Raw genomic sequence first — 20,375 nt, forward strand, 5'->3', positions numbered from 1 at the left:
AAGTATATCATGTTACACATCATCCATCACTTACCTTTTTTAATAAACCACTATTAAACAAATAAAAGCCAAACATATCCTCCTTTAAGATGAAGCAGCATTTTTATTCTATGGTAAAAAAGTAAAAAAATAAATACTACATAGAGTTCCATATGTATTGTCCATTGGCTAGGAATTCATCTCATTATTAAAAATGTCGACTTGATCAGATCATCCTCCTATACTGTGTGCAGGATACCCGAGAGCCACCTGTATCTGGTCAGATATGTTTGTAGAATACGATAATTGAGGCCATGCTCAGGCCTTATGATCGCAGCATATTACTTCTTATGAGTCTGCACTAACTGATTGACAGGTAAGTGTCCATCCTTCACTTGTGATCGCATCTCTGGCTTGTGCTTTAAAGCAAACACCAGAGTGCGAACCGTCCTTCGGTAGTGAACATTGATCAGACGGGAACTTTGGTGGAAGACCTCACGTTCAATACACTCAGCCAAAGAGTCGCCAACCTGATTGAAAAAAAAAAAAAAAAGACAGACATAGTGAACTCTACTTTTTCTTATTTTGCTGATCTAGGTCACATATCCCAAAAAGGACACCTATAGACAAAAGTTAGGAGTGGATCCGTTTAGCATAAAAAGTTAACCCCTTGTATATTTTCATTTTTTTATTCTCCCTGCAAATCCTACTACATACCTTTTGATTCTGCTGTATGTCATTTCCTGTTAGAGGGTGACAATGCTAGGCTGTTTTTTGAGAAATTACAACATTGTCACTTTTACTTTAGCAGTGTCCACAAGCACTAGCTTTTAGTCCAGCCCTGGCCACTTTCACTCCATACAGCATTCCAAGTTCTCCATTGCCATGGCTAGGAACAGCTAATACCATGCAACCAATCTGCATAAAGCCTTACACTGGGATGACTTGCAAGCCGCAGGATAGTCCTGCCCACCACCAGCTTAGTTTGTGTAAAGGGCAGTCTTGAGTTGTGTAAAATTATTATTATAGAAATTTAAGTTGTTTTTTTTTTTTTTTTTTTTTAATACATAGGCAATCCTAAAAGTCTTTCAACTTACCTTTGGTAGTCTAAATGCTGTTATGAACGTTAATCAAAAAAAATAAAAAATTCTGTAGCTGTGTAATAACAAAAAAAACGCAGATACACTTATAATCTGTTCCTGCCATTAACCAAGAACATTAAAAGCGGATCTTCACTGCATCTGAGAACCACAAACCAAAAACACTATTTAATTCATTTTTAGTATTCAAAGCAAACTCTCCCATCCATCCATGTCTCTGGGATTGATTTACTAAAACTGGATTTAATTTGTGCTGTCTAACCTGCCCCCCTGAAAAAAAAAAACTGTAAAAAAACCTGGCTGATCCTGATAGTTTCTGTCCCCCCCTCTGTAAACTGACCATGGTTTACCATGGTTGCTAAGCCCTGACACTGTGGTCAGTTTACGTGCCTCCGTCATCCCTTGTCTCTCTTCCCTGCGCTTCCCTGTCCTCTCCCCCCTCTCCTCCCTGCCTGCCAGCTCAGGAGTCTGTGTCTCTGCCCCCCTTCTGCTGCTGTTAGTAAAAAAATTTTTTTTTTTTTTTTTTATTTGAAAATACTGCCAGCCCCGCTTTTAAGCTGCCATCCTGCATGGTGTAAGGGTTTGTTAGAAACAAAGCCTCTAAATTCCTTTTTGTGCTGCATCTTCAGGCCTGTCACGTGACTCCCAGCTGCTCTGCTATTCCAATCCAGGGCTACAGCGGGAGGGGCAGAGCAGCCAGCTCGGTGGTCACGTGACTCTCGGCTGACATCAGCTCCTCCCACTGTAGCAAAGGGATAGGAGTTTCAGAGTGGCTGGGAGACACGTGACTGGCCTGAAGATAGCAGTAAAACGTTTTTAGAGGCATTGATTCTAACACACACTTATACAATGCAGGATGGCAGCCTAAATTGGGGGGCTGGCAGCAAAGCATAATTTAGGGTTACAAACCCTTCAATGGTCAAGCTTCTGACTGGATACCCTCTCCTCCTCTCCATCCTTTTCTTTTATTTATTTTCTCCTACATTCTCCTTAACCACTTGAAGTAATAGAGATGATGGGTGTTCTATTCTCCAAGTCCATGACACATTGCACTTACATTTGTCTTTAATTCGCCGTATATTTGTTAAGAAATGTCACAACTGTCTGTAATAGATCTTTGTAGCTTCATCAAAAAGGATAATGGCCTTTTGTCTCATTGATCCTCCTGTACTAACCCTTGCTTGGTATTTTTCTGTATATATACGATTGTCTTTAAAAACCTAATAAAACTTGTTCTTAAAAAAAAAAAAAAATGCAGCTAAGTAGAACCTGCACTAGAAGATTACTACAGATTCATCCTGTATTGAACTCTATTGTAACTGTACAGTTTGCCCCAACATTAAAAAGCACTGAGCAAACTGTTGGATCTATAGAAGTGCTGAATAATAATAATAATAATAATAATAATAATACTTACCTGACCTGCTACCTGTTCAAAAGATACAGCCAACCTAAAGAAACTTTATGTTCAACACTTCCAGTAATATCCAAATCCTTGGCTCTGTGCCGTGGCTCCTTTCTCTGAGCCCAATGTCACTGCTGTGTCCTCTTGTGACATTGGGCCCAGCAAAAAGAACCACATGGCACAATGAAGAACCACGAAAGTGTAAGTAGGATGTGAAACAAAGCTGTACATTTGATGTAAGCCATGTAAACCCTTTAATTTTCGATACAGTAAGAAACGATTAAAACCCCCAGTTAGCAAAAAAAAAAAAAAAAAAAAAACCTCTTTGCTATTAGCAACATGTTATATATAGGTTTTTGTAGATAGAGTGGGGAAGGATTTGAATTCCTGACAGGTTTTACTGAGCAACAGACAAATGCAGCTTGAAAAAGCTCAGTACAGCTTCTTTTTTTTTTTTTTACTGAGCTAAAAATACAGTCCATTAATTGTAATGTGCCTATGCACACAGGCGTGTAAAAAAGCACCGTGCATTCTTAAGTACATTTAAAAAAAAAAAAAAACACAATTATATTTACACCTCATGTAATGTCCATTCATATATGGTGCAGAACGCGAGAATGCGTTTTTGCGCAAAAACGTGCATGTGTGCGAACACACACACACACACATTATATATATATATATATATATATATATATATATATATATATATATATATATATATATACGCAAAAATGCGCAGAAATACACACAAATACATAAGGGAAAAAAATATATATCTTTAAAAGTAGATACTCAAACAGGAGTATCATGTGCAAGAGGCCTAAAGCAGTATTAAACCCAAAAGCTAACATTATATTATATTATATTGCAGCTCACCAATTCTTAGATGTGATGGCTGCATTTGGTTCCTTTGGGCTTTCTTTCTTGTATTTTCATCTGATGATCTAACCAGTAAGACTGTTTTACAAAATACAATGCTAGAGCCTCCATGAGTCTTTTCTTGGTGTTTCCCTGTGACAGATTTTTGCTTGCTTCATATGTCTGATAAAAGATTACTCCCAGAACCGGGATTGAGGGAAAATTTCACTACCGATTCCCCAGAGAACAATAAAACCTGACAGGGGCTCTAAAAAAGGGTTTAGATACATTTAAAAAAAATTTCTCCTGAAGACATAACAAGAAGTGAGAGAAAGTAAGGGGACATTTCAAGCGTAACTCCACTTTTGTTGAGGAAAAAACATTCCCCTCTGGGTGACCTATGTGTCCATGTGGCAAGTGAATCTAATGGGAGTGGTTTCATAATTATCAATCAGCTGTGCACCTGTAGGACTCTAATGAGGAAAGCCACTGGGCCTGCATCCTATCCAGATGGGATTTCCTATGGAAATCCTTTTGGGCAGGAGCACCCCACTCCCACATCAATGCCTCTTATTAGCATCCATCTGTGTTATAGGAGTCCTCCTTTAGTTCTCCCATATAGAGGAGTGTATTTCTCCCATGGTTCAGTGATGCAGGATCTTCCGTTCTATGGATAGCGTAGGACCCACTAATAATGGGGTACTCTGTCGCAGTAAGTGGGCTTAAGCACCATATTGTGTGATCAAATCCCCATATTTTTTGAAAATGTTCAGGTGTTTTAAAGAGGAAGTAAGCCCTGATGGGTTTACTTCCTCTTTGATTCCCTGCAAAGGTAAAGCATAATGGACTACTATGCATCGCATAGTAGTCCATTATGTGTCACTTACCTGACACAGGAGCCAGCGAAGTCACCGCTGTCCCCTGTAGTCTGGAGCATCCATCTTCTTGGTGGGTCCTGCTGATCAGCCGCTGTCATTCGACGAAGCCACGATGACGTCACTCCCGCGCACGTGAACCGCCACTCGCGGCATATCGCCGTTGACAGCGGCGCGCCGTAGACAGTGGTACCTGTCTTTTGGCAAATATCTCCTAAACCGTGTAGGTTTAGGAGATATTTCTTGGACCTACAGGTAAACCTTAATCTAGGCTTACATGTAGGTCAAAGTGGTTTGTAAGGGTTTACAACCACTTTAAATAGCCTCTGAGGATTTATGTCATTTTTTGCAGGTTTGTGCTGTAAAATTTTGTTCCGTTTTATGGTCTTGTGGCTGCACCATTTTTAATGCATCTTTTAGGGCATGCCCCCCCAAATCTTTGTTTGTTTTCCTATTGAAAGTATCTCACCAAAAATAAAATTTTTGTTACAGGGGATGCCTGAAATCTGACTTGTATCTTAGGATACACATAAACATGACTTAGTACTTAGGTCAGACGTTTCTTGAATTTGGCCACCAGGTTTGCACACATCTCAGGAGGGATTTTGTCCCACTCCTCTTTGCAGATCCTCTCCAAGTCATTAAGCTTTTGAGACTGACTGGAACCTTCAGCTCCCTTCACATATTTTCTATGGGATTAAGGTTTGGAGACTGGCTAGGCCACTCCAGTACCTTAATGTGCTTCTTGATCCACTCCTGTGTTGCCTTGTGTTTTGGGTCATTGTCATGCAGAACTATCCATCCACGACCTATTTTCAATGCCCTGGTTGAGGGAAGGAGGTTCTCACCCAAGATTTGACAGTACATGGCCATGTCCATTGTTCATTTGATGCAGTGTTGTCCTGTCCCCCTAGCAGAAAAACACCCCCAACGCATATTGTTTCCACCTCCATGTTTTACAGTGGGGATGGTGTTCTTGTGGTCATAGGCAGCATTCCTCCTCCTCCAGTGAGTTGAGTTGATGCCAAAGAGCTAGGTTTTGGTCTCATATGACCACAAGGCTTTCACCCAGTTCTCCTCTAAATCATGTAGATGTTCATTAGCAAACTTCAGACGGGCCTGTACATGTGCTCTCTTGAGCATTGGGACCTTGCAGGCGCTGCAGGATTTCAGCCCTTCACGGCGTAGTGTGTTACCAATTTTTTTCTTGGTGACTATGGTCCCTGCTGCCTTGAGATCATTGACAAGCTTCTTCCATGTAGTTCTGGGCTTCCAATTGTTTGCTTCTGTGGACAGTGTCTTTTATACAGGTAACAAGCTGAGATTAGGAGCACTCACTTTAACTGATATATATCAGTTTATTTTTGCTGTTATTCTGTCTCTCACTTTAAAATAAACCTACCATTAAAATTATAGACGGATCATCTTTTTGTCAGTGGGCATATGTACAAAACCAGCAGGGATCAAATACTTTTTCCCCCCTCATAGTTAACATTTTTCCATTTAAAAAGGTTTGGTATTTCTGGCACTTTTGCATTGGCTGACAGCAAAACAGTAGCAGCTGGAATTCTTCTAGGACATATGATGTGCAGTGCTATTGTATTTAACAGTATTCCAAGGACCGATTAGATAGCACAAGCCTTGCAGTACATGTGGTGAGATTTCAGCACTTTTACACTAGTGTTCCAGGGTGAAGTGAGTGAAATGTGCAAAACAGTGAGAGTTATGAATACCTGTGCCCAACTGACATACGGTACTCATCCATACTTATTCTAGTATTTGATGCAATGCATTTGATACATGCTGTATCCAGAATTAAACAAACAAAGTGTTACCAGGTGTCAGCATTTGCATACACCTTTGAAATGGATACCTTTATACTGTGCTAGTACAGCTAAAACAGAAGATTTGAAACAGGACAGTTCACAGCTGTGAATTCCTTGACTTGTTCACAAAATACCTGGAATCCTCAATGGGCAAAATTGGAGGATGGTGGATAAAGCACACTAGTTTTTCAATCTATGAGACCTGCAGCTTTCGTACCTGGAGGAGGCCGGAAGTACAGCAGAAGCTGTACTATCTGTCATTAATAAAACGCTCAATGGGGCGACCTTGACTTTTGTGCTTACTGGTTACCTCCGCTTGGCTTGTTCTTCAATGTCTAGGGGTTCCCAGGGTTAGTAGACAACAACTTTGGACGCTGACACCATAGAAGTCCTTTAGAAAGATTTTTATTTGCAGGGGTAACATCCAACAAACTCAGTCTCGTAAGGGAACAGAGGGCAAGGGTGAAGAAACTCAGGCACCTTGAACTGCTGATCACTAGAAAGTCTCTACAACCCAGAGAGTAGCCACTCGCAGCTGAGCACTTCAAAGCTGAACAAATCTCTAGCCAGAGATTATGGCAGTCAGCACTTTAATCCGGAATTTGCAAAGTCTCTAACCTTGAACAAATTTGCAACCAAAAGTGAACAGGAACCTTTCCTCAGTACCTGGAATGTTCTTGGTCTCCTTGGCAGTACTGGAAAAGCGTGGATCCGTTAGTGTCCTTGACAACCCAGCAACCAGGCACTTCTTGGGATGCCAGCTTGTTGACCCTCCTCCAAAGAGTCCTCCCCCGATCACTTACACGGGCTGCGGCGCCCCTCCAAGTTGAGAGCACACCCGGATGCCTTGAATCCTCCCTCAGTTACTGCGCCTTGGACCAGCCGGTTCCGAGACTCGGGAACAGATGGATCCTTGCCCCAGACCATGCGGGTCTAATGGGGCTAGTCAAACTGACCATGTTGCGGAGCGGCATACGCTCCTGTGACCGGGACCCCTTGCGGGGCTACCCGGTCCAGCTTCAGGAACAGGCAGCTCAGGCCTAACGAACGAACCATGAACACGTGACTTCAGCCTCTTAAGTACCCTTCTCCAGACTCCTCAGCCGGGCCAGACTCACCCACCGATTGGCTCCGAGGAATGCTGATACCCAAAGCATCCAACCAGGCCTGGTTCTGGTCCTGTCATGTGCACCTAACTGTACACATGACCAGACAGAACCCTAACACAGCCCAGCCAAACTGAGGCCAAAGTTAAACCTGCACAATCAACCCTCAGAACCCCTTTACTGTTCTGAGGAAAAAACTAAAATTTGCATATAGCGGACACTTTGTCAAAAGTGTTGCTGCTACATACATACACATTATAATATTATATATATATATACATACATACATACATACATATATACATACACACACACACACACACACACATATTATACATATATGTACAACCCCATTGCCAAAAAAGTTGTGATGCTGTGTAAAATCTACATAAGAACAAAATGCCAGCATCTGGTCTTTTTAGTTCTCAGATGTTTACAGGGTTTTAAAGGAAGATGGGATGCTACCCCATGGTAAACATGGCTCTGTCCCAACTTTTTTTGAGATGTGTTGCTGCCAATTTCAAAAGGACCCTATTTTTTTCTTAAGTTGGTAAATTTTCTCAGTTTAAACATTTGATATGCTATTTTATATTGTGAATAAAATCTGAGTTTATGAGATTTGCAAATCATTGCATTCTATTTTTATGTAGCTTTTACGCACGTCTCAACTTTTTTGGAATTGGGGTTGTATTTTTATGAAGATGATGGCTCCTTACCTCCTTTTCTAGGGCTTCACACAACATTCGCCTTGCATTGCTACGTAGTTTCTCTGTAGTAGCATCACTTCTAACTTCTATGGTGGGTTTGCAACGGTTTTCTCTTAAAAATGTTTCCCATTGTGAGTAAACTTCCTTAGCTAGTTCAGATACTTCACTATCAGAGTGTGTCTGCAGGCCCTCCACGGCCTCGCCTGAAAGAAGGAAAAAGATAATTACATATAACAAACAACATTACACGGATGTTAAATACAACACTGAATTGCAGCCGAGAGATAAATCTATTTCAGACAATCAATATCACAATCAGTTGTTTTTAAAAGGGTAACTCCACTTTTGTAGGGAAAAAAAAATAGCAATAAAAACAAAATAATATAGCGTTTACAATTGCGACACAAGTCATATTGTAATTGAACATTATAAAAAATGTCCTTTCCTTTTCAATCTGCAGCACTGTAATTTTCTGGAAAAAACGCAATACAATATGGCAACCTGGAATCACAGATGGTGTACAGAACGCCCCCCAGATATGTCATTTCCTGCATGTGCGAATGGCTCACTGATTTCCCCAGAAATCTGCACTAAGATACAAGTCAGATTTGTGGCATCCCCTGCAATAAAAATTTCATCTTTTGTGTGATGCTCCCAATAGGAAATCACGTCTAAAGTAGAGCTGCATAATTCTGGCCAAAATGAGAATCACAATGTATTTGCTTAGAATAAATCGTGATTCTCTCACGATTCTCAAGGCATATCATCATCTTTCACATTACACAAAAAATTGGGCTAACTTTACTTAATTGCATTTGAAAGACTGATGCGCAAATACAGTGCGACATAAAATATTGCAACAAACGCCATTTTATTCTCTAGGGTCTCTGCTAAAAAAAAAAAAAAAAAAAAAAAAAAAATGTTTGGGGGTTCGAAGTAATTTTCTAGCAAAAAATACTGATTTTAACTTTTAAACAAGTGTCAGAAAAAGGTTGTTATTAAGTGGTTAAACTTCCCTCATTTACAGACAGAAGTTAATTACCATATTTTGATCTAAAAAGGACAAAATTTTATAAAATGTTTCTCCTTATCTCTGTCCAAGCAATGCTGTCATAAAGTTGGCAGGCTGCCTGTTTTTTTTATAACAGGTGTCAGCTGTGAGCCTTCTGATTCTTTAACAATTAATCATGCAGCTCTAGTCTAAAGGGATACAGACCCTGCAGGCACAGCAGCCGATTGAGGATTATGAAACCACTAACATCAGATTCACTTACCACATGGACACAGAGAAACAGAATGTCTTTTTCAGAGTAACAAAAAGGTAGGAATCTGCAACAGAGTTTGATAAAATCCTTGCAATGTACATAGATCACCCAGATGGGAATGTTTTTTCTCAACAAAACTGGAGTTACTCTTTAAAGCAGAGCGCCACCCAAAAGGGGCTGCTTCGCTTATTTGGGTGGGGGGGGGGGGGTGGGAAACAGGTACCTGGTTTTGACAGCTTGGGTGAAGATCCCTGGACAGGTAAGTGTCCTAAATAGTTACATAGTAGGGAAGGCTGAAAATAGACAATAGTCCATCCAGTCCAACCTGTGTGTAAGGTGTAAGCGTGTCAGTGTTTATAATAATTTTCCATATCCCTGTATGTTGTGTTTTTTTAAGATATACATCAAAGAGTCTTTTAAAAATATCCACACTCCCGCAGCCACCACCAATTGTGGAAGAGAGTTCCACATCCTTATCGCCCTGACAGTGAAGAACCCCCTGCACAGTTTGACGTTAAACTGCTTCTCCTCCAGTCTCAATGTGTGGCCCCGTGTCCTCATACACTCCCTAGGACTGAATAGTTTTTTCCTATGGTGGGATCCCCATTGAGGTGTTTGTAGATCGCCATCATATCCCCCCTCAAGCATCCCATCTCCAGCGAGAATAAATTTAATGTTTGCAGTCCAAATATTAAAATTCAGCAGCTAAAAGTATTTGTAGCTGCTGACTTTTTTTCCTGAAGGAGCCTGGAGCTTTAAATACAAGACCAAATCATCTCCAAAAGCGTATATTACCCCCAAAAATTCAGATCGGAATATATGTGTCTGTTTTCAGGCCGTTTTTGTTAAATTTGCTCTGAAATACCAGATGATCTTGCCATTTCTCCTTTGTTCTTGCTTCATTCTGACCACGCCAATCACAGAAGCAGATTCATGCTGGTGTGTTTAGATTGCAAATCTGTCCTTAGAGATGCAACACTGTGTCAACACACAAAAGCTTTTATCTCCATAGCCAGCTTCACTGCCATCTCGCCGCCCAACCCTCCTGTATTGCATGACAGCAGCTTATAACTTGTAACTGAAATCGGTGTACACAAATAGAGGACATACTTCTTCTTTGAACAGATGCTTGCTGTACAGACATACCCTCAGTATGGGGAAGAAAAACGTCAAGGGAGCTGTGTGGTCATGTGACCATCAAATAAAAAAGGTACAAAAGTACATAACTTATTTTTTTATAAACGTCAATGTGATTTGAGTTTTAAAAAAATCCTATGTGCTACATTGCTATTGGCTTTAATAGTGCTGGTTTTCAAGTACTTTAATACCTATTGCCAGTGTCAATTTCCTTTTATCAGAAATAGCAGAGAAGTGAAGTGGTGTTATGGAGTGGAAAAGGGATGACTTGTCCTTTTTTTCCCCCAACACATAAAACAAACCTGTAGAGGCAAAAACATAACAAGAAAAACCTATAGGCTGGCCTTACATGGCTCAATCCCTTCCCAAGGCGTTAGGTCTTCAGTAAGATTTGGCCATGTAGGGGTCCACCTAAGAGTCAACAGTGAATATGTCTCTGTGCATGCTGGCTCCCAATGAGTAGAGGAAAGGAAGGCAGACACAGACACTGCTTTAGTCTGAGCAACAATGGCAGGCCCCAGCACTACAAATAAGAGGTAGACATCTTGGAGGGATATCTGTCTGTCTATGCCTAGCCTAATGCCGCATACACACGATCGGACATTCCGACAACAAAATCCATGGGATTTATTCCGACGGATGTTGGCTCAAACTTGTCTTGCATACAAACGGTCACGCGAAGTTGGTTGGAAATTCCGAACATCAAGAACGCGGTGACATACAACACGCACGACAAGCTGAGAAAATTTAAGTTCAATAGCCACTCAATAGCCAGTGCGGCTCTTCTGCTTGATTCCGAGCATGCGTAGAACTTTGTGCTTCGGAATTGTGTACACGCAATCAGAATTTCTGATGAAGGATTTTGTTGTCTGAAAATTTGAGACCCAGACCCCAAATTTTGTGCGTCGGAAATTCCAATGGAAAATGTCCGATGGGGCCTACACACGGTCAGAATTTCCGACAAAAAGCTCCCATTAAACATTTTCTGTTGGAAAATCCGACCGTGTGTATGGGCATAACAGTAATCAAAATGTTTGAAATGGAACTTAGGACAAAACTTTTTTTTTTTTTTTTACATTTAATAAAGAGTGAGAATGGTTAGAACTTACACTGATGTTTTAATTGCTGTCTGCATCTCTTCTCAATCTCCTTATGTTAGGGCACAGGAAGTAAAAAAAAAAAAAAAAAAAAAATCTATTCAAGTAAGCAACAAAAACCTGACAGGGGTTGTAACATTCAAGTGTGTCACCACTGAAAAGATTATCCTCACTTCCTGTCTAATAAGGGAATGATTTGGATGTTTTCCCATTTGGGACACATAGCATCAAATAATATTTTTTTAGAACAAATAAATAAATAAATAAATAAAAAGGTTCTTCTTGTCAAAGAATACCATGTATATGTTTTTACAGGTTGTAAGAGGCCACATGAGAAGCCCATTGTTGTAAAACACTTATGTGTGACTACTTTACAATGATCCTAGGAGTTGCATCTTGTCAAATCAGCTCTGTCAGTTACAGGGTTTACCGATTTTTGTTGTTCGTATTACTTCTTCGGAGGGAATTTTCTTCTTCAGTTGTGATAAGGCTTCCATGAGATTCTCTTTAGTCTGGCTGGGCAGCTCCAGAATACATTTCCATCTCTTTATATCTTCCAGCACCACCACCCGCTAAAGACAACAACAAGGTAGAAGGCATCTAGCATAATTAGTAAGCAATAATTAGATAAAAAGTAGACCTCTGATGTCTCATTAAAGAGAACCTGTCTTAAAATATTATACTTTTTAGTCCCCTATGTGATATAATGAAAGTTTTACTGAAAGCAAAAAAAGGGGGGTCAAAAAATAAAGTTACACCCAAGTTAAAATATTTTGGGCCTGCCCCACCCCCACATGCATGCACACACAAACATAAATGCACATAAATGTTGCTTGTCATACACATATATTTAAAGAAATACTAATGCGCTCCACCTAGCAGTTAACTATAGGACTAAGGCCGCGTACACACGCGGGGACTGTTCGCCCAACTTCGTCAAACAGTTTCGGCAAACAGTCCGCTCAAAATTAGCATGGACGGACATGGCCACACACGACGAACGAACAGTTTGCTGAAACCGTGCGCGATGACGTGAACGGCACGTACGACGGGACGAAAAATACGACGTCCTATACACTGCATTATAACTTTCGGCGTGAAAGTCCTTTCTGAGCATGCACGCAACTTTGTTTGACGAACAAGCCTACACACGAGCGGACTGTTCGCTGAAACAAGGTTTCAGCGGACAGTTTTACGGAATTTCCGAAAAACCTTGTTCGTCAAACTGTCCTCTGAAACTGTCCGCTGAAAGCCCACACACGAGCGGACTGTCCGCCCAAACACTGTTCAGCGGACAAAGTTGGGCGAACAGTCCGCCCGTGTGTACGCGGCCTAACTGAATAAATTTCCATACACAGGAAGCAGCCAGCAAAAGGAACGGTGATCTCAACACCAAAAATACGTGAATAAATAAATAAATAGATGCGGCGCTACCTAAAATTGCATAAATATAAATGAAAGTGAAATGTCCAAATAGGACTAAAGTGCCAGTGGGATACTACCCCACTACCGTGATAAATGGTGAAAATGCGAATGAAGCATATATTGAACAATAAATAAAATTAAAACACTGCATATATATTCCAAATAAATACAGGAATGCAAATAAAGTGTAAAAATATGTGAAAAGATGTGAAAAAAATAAATATATATACCAATCAAGTGGCTGTGTGCAAAAATAGCAAGTGATTGTCCACAAAACCATGCACAAATATTTATAAACTTTTCAGAAAAAACACAAAGTCCATGCAAAAAATGTAGAAGTGATTTCCAAAGGTGACAATTCACTGCAAACTTCAGTGCCTATTGTGTGCACCACCTATTTCCCCCAGCCTCTCACCTCCAATGAATGGCAAAAAGGCGCTGTATGTAATCAAATTGCTGCTAAATCCTCATCCATCCAGCCTCAGTATTTTACCGCTGTTAGTGTATCGCTGTATAGCGCTGTGTGCTAGCAGTTGTTATTCTCCCAATTTCTCCAAAGGTATCCAGTAAGTATGGAATGGAAGAAGACAAATAGGGCTTTTTGTCTTCTTCCATTCCATACTTACTGGATACCTTTGGAGAAATTGGGAGAATAACAACTGCTAGCACACAGCGCTATACAGCGATACACTAACAGCGGTAAAATACTGAGGCTGGATGGATGAGGATTTAGCAGCAATTTGATTACATACAGCGCCTTTTTGCCATTCATTGGAGGTGAGAGGCTGGGGGAAATAGGTGGTGCACACAATAGGCACTGAAGTTTGCAGTGGATTGTCACCTTTGGAAATCACTTCTACATTTTTTGCATGGACTTTGTGTTTTTTCTGAAAAGTTTATAAATATTTGTGCATGGTTTTGTGGACAATCACTTGCTATTTTTGCATTTTTGCACACAGTCACTTGATTGGTATATATATATTTATTTTTTTCACATCTTTTCACATATTTTTACACTTTATTTGCATTCCTGTATTTATTTGGAATATATATGCAGTGTTTTAATTTTATTTATTGTTCAATATATGCTTCATTCGCATTTTCACCATTTATCACGGTAGTGGGGTAGTATCCCACTGGCACTTTAGTCCTATTTGGACATTTCACTTTCATTTATATTTATGCAATTTTAGGTAGCGCCGCATCTATTTATTTATTTATTCACATACACATATATTGCCACACGTTAGAGAGAGAGCAAAAATTCCAGGGCCATGACTAACTCTAAACTGATGACCTGCAGGCCCCCTTCACATGGGCTTTCCGATCAGGTCCGCCTATCAGTTTATCAGGTGGACTCGATCGAATGCGCCATTCAGCCATATGGAGCGGTGGATGTCAGCGGTGACATATCAGCTGACAGCCGCTGCTATCTGATCCTATCTGTGAAATACAGATGGATGGAGACCCAATTTTCCATCCGTATTGCGAATTGGATGAAAACAGACAGGTGGCATTTTCACAATAAAATAGTACAAAAGTGTTTGTAATGAATGCGTAAAGCAGCAAATATAAACATAATGTATATTTATCCAAACATTTGCAGATCGGAATATTATCTCTTTTAATGTATGTTTCTTCAATTTGAGGTCTCTGCTGAAGATATTGTTGCCATTTTCCATATCTCTATGGGGTGACCCCTGTATTTGTTATTCTAAAATGTAACTTTATCAAAATGCTTCTCAATCTTCATGTATTTTTGACGAATAAAGCATTATGTCACATAAGTTCAAATTACCAATCAGCTTATGACACTCAGTAATGTACAGATATGCTGAATATTGATATTTCCCTGAAAGGAGTCTACCCTTAGAAACAAAGAGATCCCTTCCCTTGGCTTCCCAATTGAGGACCCCGGCTAGGGAGTAGTCCCCAATCTAGGCTTGTCAGGGAGTATGTAAGAGGACCCTCATTTTATATCAGAGTTCATATAGGGTTAAAGATATAAAGGATAAAGAATGAGAGAAGAAAGAAGGAAGGAGACATAAAGAACGACCCTGCTCACCAATTCCAGCCACCCTGAGGCCGCTCTACCCTGGCATAGATCGGGGGTCCCCCATCACATACCGGACCCACGGGTCCCAGATTTTCTCAAACATCTGCATTCTATCGTTTAAGCTTTCTGTCATACGTTCAATGAGCATAATCCAGGAAAGTTTGCATTTGAGCTGGTCGAACGGCACTACTGCCGATTTCCAAGATTTCGCTATTATAATTTTTGCTGCCATGAATATAAACGCTATGAGACGTCTCTGGAACTTCCAACCCAGCAGTGCCTGTCTCGAGGACTTGATAAGGTTTACTTGGGTGAGAGTGTAAATAAAGTTATACATCCTAGTCCAGTACAGCCTCACCTTAGGGCACTGCCACCACACATGGTGCATCGTTCCCTGCTGTTAGCATCTACAGAAAGATAAGGGAGACACCCCCGGGATAAATGTAACCAGTCTTGCCGGGACCATGTACCATCTTAGTATTACATTATAATTTGCATCTATCATAGATGTGTTTATGATGGATTTTGAGGCCCCTTAGGCTATTGTATGCCATTCTTCCAGCTCAATACTTTCATGTAGGTCTGCTTCCCATCTTGCTATATACTCTAGATTTACAGAGGAGTATGCCAAAACAGTGTAAATTTTCAGAGATACTGTACATCCCTTGATTTTATCAAACTGACACAAATATTCCATAGGGGACATAGTAGTTATATCAGAATTCTGCAATATGGTATTCAAGTATGTTAGCTGCGTATTTAGGAAGAACTCTGAGGTCGGCATTTGGTATTTCTCTACTAGTACACTTCTTCTCAGTATTCCCTTATGAGCGCATAAGTCTGCTATAGGCAACACCATTCAAATGTTCTGGGGGTGAGGCCTGGGTGAAGTTCTCATTTCCAAGAATAGGAGCCAGTGGGGAATGCTTGGATTTAAATTTATGAGAGTTTGTCAATCTGTCCCAGGATATTCAAAGAGGTGGAGAGACCTGGGCATAAAATTGGGGACCTTTCCTTGGGTGATAGCCAAAGGATAGAGGTAATTGATCTCTCCCAACAGGCACAAGCATCTATCTGCATCCAGATTGGGTGGAGCTGCGTACTGTGGAATCTGGCTATGTGGGCCAACTGTGCTGCATAGTAATATTTTTGTAAGTCTGGGACCCCCAGCCTACTTCTTCTCGGGGGGGGGGGGGGGTGTAAATAACGTATGCTTGTTCACCCTAAGCCTCCTACCTCTCCAGATAAAGGATAGAAGTTTAGTCTGAAATATGCTCAAGTCCAATCGGACCAGTGCCACCAACATGCGAAACAGATATAGCACTTTTGGAATTACATTCATCTTCACTGAATACAGTCGGCCAAACTACGACATCGGGTGGAGCAGCCACCTGGCCTGATCAACTCCTATGCATTTAAATAATGTAGGATCATTTTGTGAATATAATGTGCTCTAGGACAGGATGAAATTAATACCCAAATATGAGAGAGCTTCTGCCTGCCATATGAAGTTATAGAAATGTTTCAGGATGGAGAGTGCGCTTTCCCCCAGTGAAATATTCATAGCCTGTGACTTATCATGGTTTATTTTGGAGTCCCGAGATTATGGTGAATGGCTTGAGTATGGTGTATAAGTTGGGGAGGGTGCTGATATGGATTGAAACCAACATCAAAATGTCGTCCGCAAAAAGGATGCATTTATGTTCACTATTACCACATTCTACTCCTTGAATAGCAATGGAGGTATGAATTTTTATTGCTAGAGGTCCTAGGGCCAAGGCAAAGAGTAATGGGGACAGTGGGCATCCTTGACGCACCCCCCCTTTAAATAGCAATGGTGTTAGAAAAGTAGCCATCTGTCAATAAAGCTGCTGTCAGGGAGCTGTGGAGGATTTGCAATGTGGACATAAAGTTTGATCCGAAACCCACCTGGGCCAGGACAAAAAAAAAAAAAGTAATCCCAAGACCAGCAATCGAATGCTTTGTGTATGTACCTGTCTTGGTCCTTTCCCATCTCAGCCAGAGTCAATTGCCGAAATGTCTATGACTCTTCTAGTTTGGTCTGTCGCTCGATGCCCAGGAACAAAGCCCGCTGGTCCGGATGGATATATTTGGCAAGAAATTAGTTCAACCTATCCACCAGGATTTTTGTCATAATATTTAAATCTGTATTTATCAACGAGATTGGGCGATGGATCAAGGGCTTTGCGTGAACTTTTCTCGGTTTCAGTATTGCGTGTATATACGCTGTGTTTTTCTGTGCTGGAAGACCTGTGCCCTGTCTGATTGCATAAAAAATAAAAAAAAATAAAATAAAAAAAACGTACAGAGACGCGGGGTTAAGACCTCTTGAAATTTCCTGTAGTATTGTCCTGAAAACCCATCTGGGCCCAGGGTTCAAACTTTTTATAGACTGTCCTATTTCTATTTGAGAATTCTTTATCCATTAGTTCCGAGTGTTCTTGCGTCAATTTGGGCATGGAAAGATTGCAAAATATTACTGAAAAACTCTTCCATTTTACCTTGTCCCACTTTTGCTGGGTCGCTGTACAATTTGGAGTAAATCTTGGTAAATTCTGTAATAATGCGTTCTGGGTTCTGACTCGACTGCCCGTTGTTTAGTCTAAGTTTAGGCAATGCTGGTGTGTAGGGGCGGGGAACTAGTTTTTGTGCTAATAGCGTGGTGGGTTTGTCCCCCATCCTGTAATATCTGTGTTGTGACCACCGTCTGCGCTTTTCTGCCTGAGTGGCGAGACTCAAGTTTAATGCCAGTCTGGCCCCATTAATTTTATGCCTAATATCTATCAGTGGCGATGCTCTTTGTTCACACGGTAGGTCATTCAATTCCGTCACTTGTTGTATAATTGTACTGTCTCTGGATCGTTTGAGTCTGGCCGTTATTTTTAATAACTTACCATGAATAGTGGCCATGTGGGCTGCCCAATTTATAATCAGGGACATGGCCGAGGACAAATTCTCCCTATGAAATTAGCGTATATCGGCTTCTATCTCCGTTAGCAGTCCCGGGACATTTAATAAGGTTGCATTGAGTTTTTACAGAGAGGGATATGGCTTTTTCCACAGGTCTGGAAGGGATAATCTAACAGGTGAGTGATCTGACCAGGGAGTGGTAAGAATTCTAACTGAGGTGAGCCTGCCTGCTCTGGGAGCTCCAGGGGCGCTCTGGGACACAGGGAAGGAGATTCAGCTTCATGATCCACCTCATGTTCCCCTGATGACTGGGAGGAGAAGGGTTCCCTCATATCTGCTCTGGGAGAGGGATCTGCATTATGTGGTGAGCTAGGCTGTTTATTGCTTAGGCCGCCTTGTGTGTCCTGCTTACCCGGCGCCATCTTGGGAGAAGGAGTCTGCCCAAGGGGTTGGTTTGTATTGCCTTTTCTGATGTTGCATGGCAGTCTCCGGGTGGTCTGCAACCCGATTCGGGTGTTCTCCCACTCCTCCTGCACTGATTATAGCTAGGTTTGTAGCCGGTGGTGTGCGGAGCTTGGTCGCAGCATGACCGGTCCCGTGGCCCTATGCATGCTCACTCCAGTCACCTGGTTTTACAGGTACCCACTCACACTTCTGCTTGCACTGCCTTGGTGATCTGCGCAGAGGTCCTCCCCGGCAGCAACCTTTTGGGATGCATCATAGGTCCCAGAAGACTGTGGGACTTTTAAAATGCAGCGCAGCTCGCACATGTGCAGTGGGCAGCCAGCTGTGAAGCTGCAAGAAGGTGGTGAAGAATTGGCCTGGGTGGGGATCGTGCGGAATCCCTGGACCGGTGAGTGTCTCGTTATTAAAAGTCAGCAGCTACAGTTTTTTGCAGAACTGACTGAAGCTATGCCGAGTATCAACTTACTTGGTGTAACCCAATTTTTTTTTTTTTGTGTGTGATATATTGCATCTGTGCCCCAAAACTAACTTTAGTGGGTTTTTTGTTTGGTTTTTTTACTGAAAATCTGCACCTGACAAACCAACCATATAGTGACAAAATTGGACTAAGGCTGCAACTAACGATTATTTTCACAATCGATTAGTTGACCGATTATTGTTTCGATTAATCGGTTAATAGCCTTAAAAAAAAGTGTGGTGTATAATTTAGTTAATATGTAAAGTTTTAAAAAAAAGGCAATTTATTCTTAAATATCTCTATATGCAGTGGTAAATATAAATAACCAACTATATGGTTGGGAGCGAAATATCTAATCCACTCTGAGATTAGAGGAGATATACTGTATATACTATATATACTATTAGAGGATATATACTGTATATACTATTAGAGGAGAAATATACTATTATAGGCTATATACTGTATATACTTTTAGAGGAGAGATACTGTATATACTATTAGAGGGGATCTATTGTATATACCATTAGAGGGGAGATATCGTGTATACCATTAGAGGGGAGATATCGTGTATATATTATTAGAGGAGAGATATAGTGTATATATTATTAGAGGAGAGATATAGTGTATATACTATTAGAGGAGAGATATTGTGTATATACTATTAGAGGAGAGATATAGTGTATATACTATTAGAGGAGAGATATAGTGTATATACTATTAGAGGAGAGATATAGTGTATATACTATTAGAGGAGAGATATAGTGTATATACTATTAGAGGAGAGATATAGTGTATATACTATTAGAGGAGAGATATAGTGTATATACTATTAGAGGAGAGATATAGTGTATATACTATTAGAGGAGAGATATAGTGTATATACTATTAGAGGAGAGATATAGTGTATATACTATTAGAGGAGAGATATAGTGTATATACTATTAGAGGAGAGATATAGTGTATATACTATTAGAGGAGAGATATAGTGCATATACTATTAGAGGAGAGATATAGTGCATATACTATTAGAGGAGAGATATAGTGTATTTACTATTAAAGGGTCAAGCTGGTAAATATCATCAGACTCATTAACTTTAACCCCATTTTGTTACTGGCCGATTAATCTATTATGAAAATAGTAATCGATTAATTTCATAATCGATTAATTTCATAATCGATTAATCGATTAGTTGTTTCAGCCCCAAATTGGACCTCACCACTGTTTCATTTGCCAGGGTCTCTGCTTTCAATAAATATACGTTTCGGGGATTTTAACTAATCTTCTGGCCTAAAATTGTTTTTAAACGTGTGCAAAAAAAAAAAATGCAAAAACTGGTTCTGGCAGTGAAAGGATTAAAAGCATGAACAAAGCTGCTGTGAACACAGATAGGGACGTGTACCCCACCCCCCACAGATATCATACAAGCTGAAGCCAAAGTGAACAAGGCCTATGTTACACTCAGGCGTGCAGACATTTTTTTTTTAGAAAAGAACACAGGTTTAGCAGGAGTGCCTGTAGCCAGCATTAATAATCACCTTCAAGGAGAACAGGGTGGCCTGGCCCATGGAACCTTTCTTTTTCACAGCTGGACCCTTCTCGTCCCTGGCCTGCGGTTTTGGGTTTCTGATGAGGAACCGGTCCATGTTGTTTGTATTGCTACTTTGCGTTTCACGCTGGAT

General features: G+C 40.7%; 1 protein-coding gene across 1 annotated transcript; it reads right to left on the reverse strand.

The window, feature by feature from the left end:
* Window positions 1-83: 83 nt before the first annotated feature.
* Window positions 84-20,370, reverse strand: TCEANC2 (transcription elongation factor A N-terminal and central domain containing 2). Its single transcript, XM_077453286.1, has 4 exons — window positions 20,232-20,370; window positions 11,789-11,930; window positions 7,869-8,062; window positions 84-509 (listed from the first exon to the last, which is right to left on the reverse strand). The coding sequence occupies exons 1-4, from the start codon at window positions 20,337-20,339 to the stop codon at window positions 321-323; spliced, it is 633 nt and encodes a 210-aa protein (XP_077309412.1). The 5' UTR covers window positions 20,340-20,370; the 3' UTR covers window positions 84-320.
* Window positions 20,371-20,375: the final 5 nt, after the last annotated feature.

This window comes from Lithobates pipiens, unplaced genomic scaffold (genome assembly GCF_037356315.1).
Source record: "Lithobates pipiens isolate NorthernLeopardFrog02 unplaced genomic scaffold, aLitPip1_a1.2 Scaffold_23, whole genome shotgun sequence".
NCBI classification, from domain to species: Eukaryota; Metazoa; Chordata; class Amphibia; order Anura; family Ranidae; genus Lithobates; species Lithobates pipiens.

Bases quoted from the DNA above. Each gene is read 5' to 3' on its own strand.
- TCEANC2 (XM_077453286.1), bottom strand. From the start codon at position 20,339: ATGGACCGGTTCCTCATCAGAAACCCAAAACCGCAGGCCAGGGACGAG. The intron at 8,063-11,788 runs GTAAACCCTGTA...TCCTTCTTTCAG, and splicing joins AATACGAACAACAAAAATCG to GCGAGGCCGTGGAGGGCCTG. The intron at 510-7,868 runs GTAAGGAGCCAT...TTTTTCAATCAG, and splicing joins GTGAAGCCCTAGAAAAGGAG to GTTGGCGACTCTTTGGCTGA.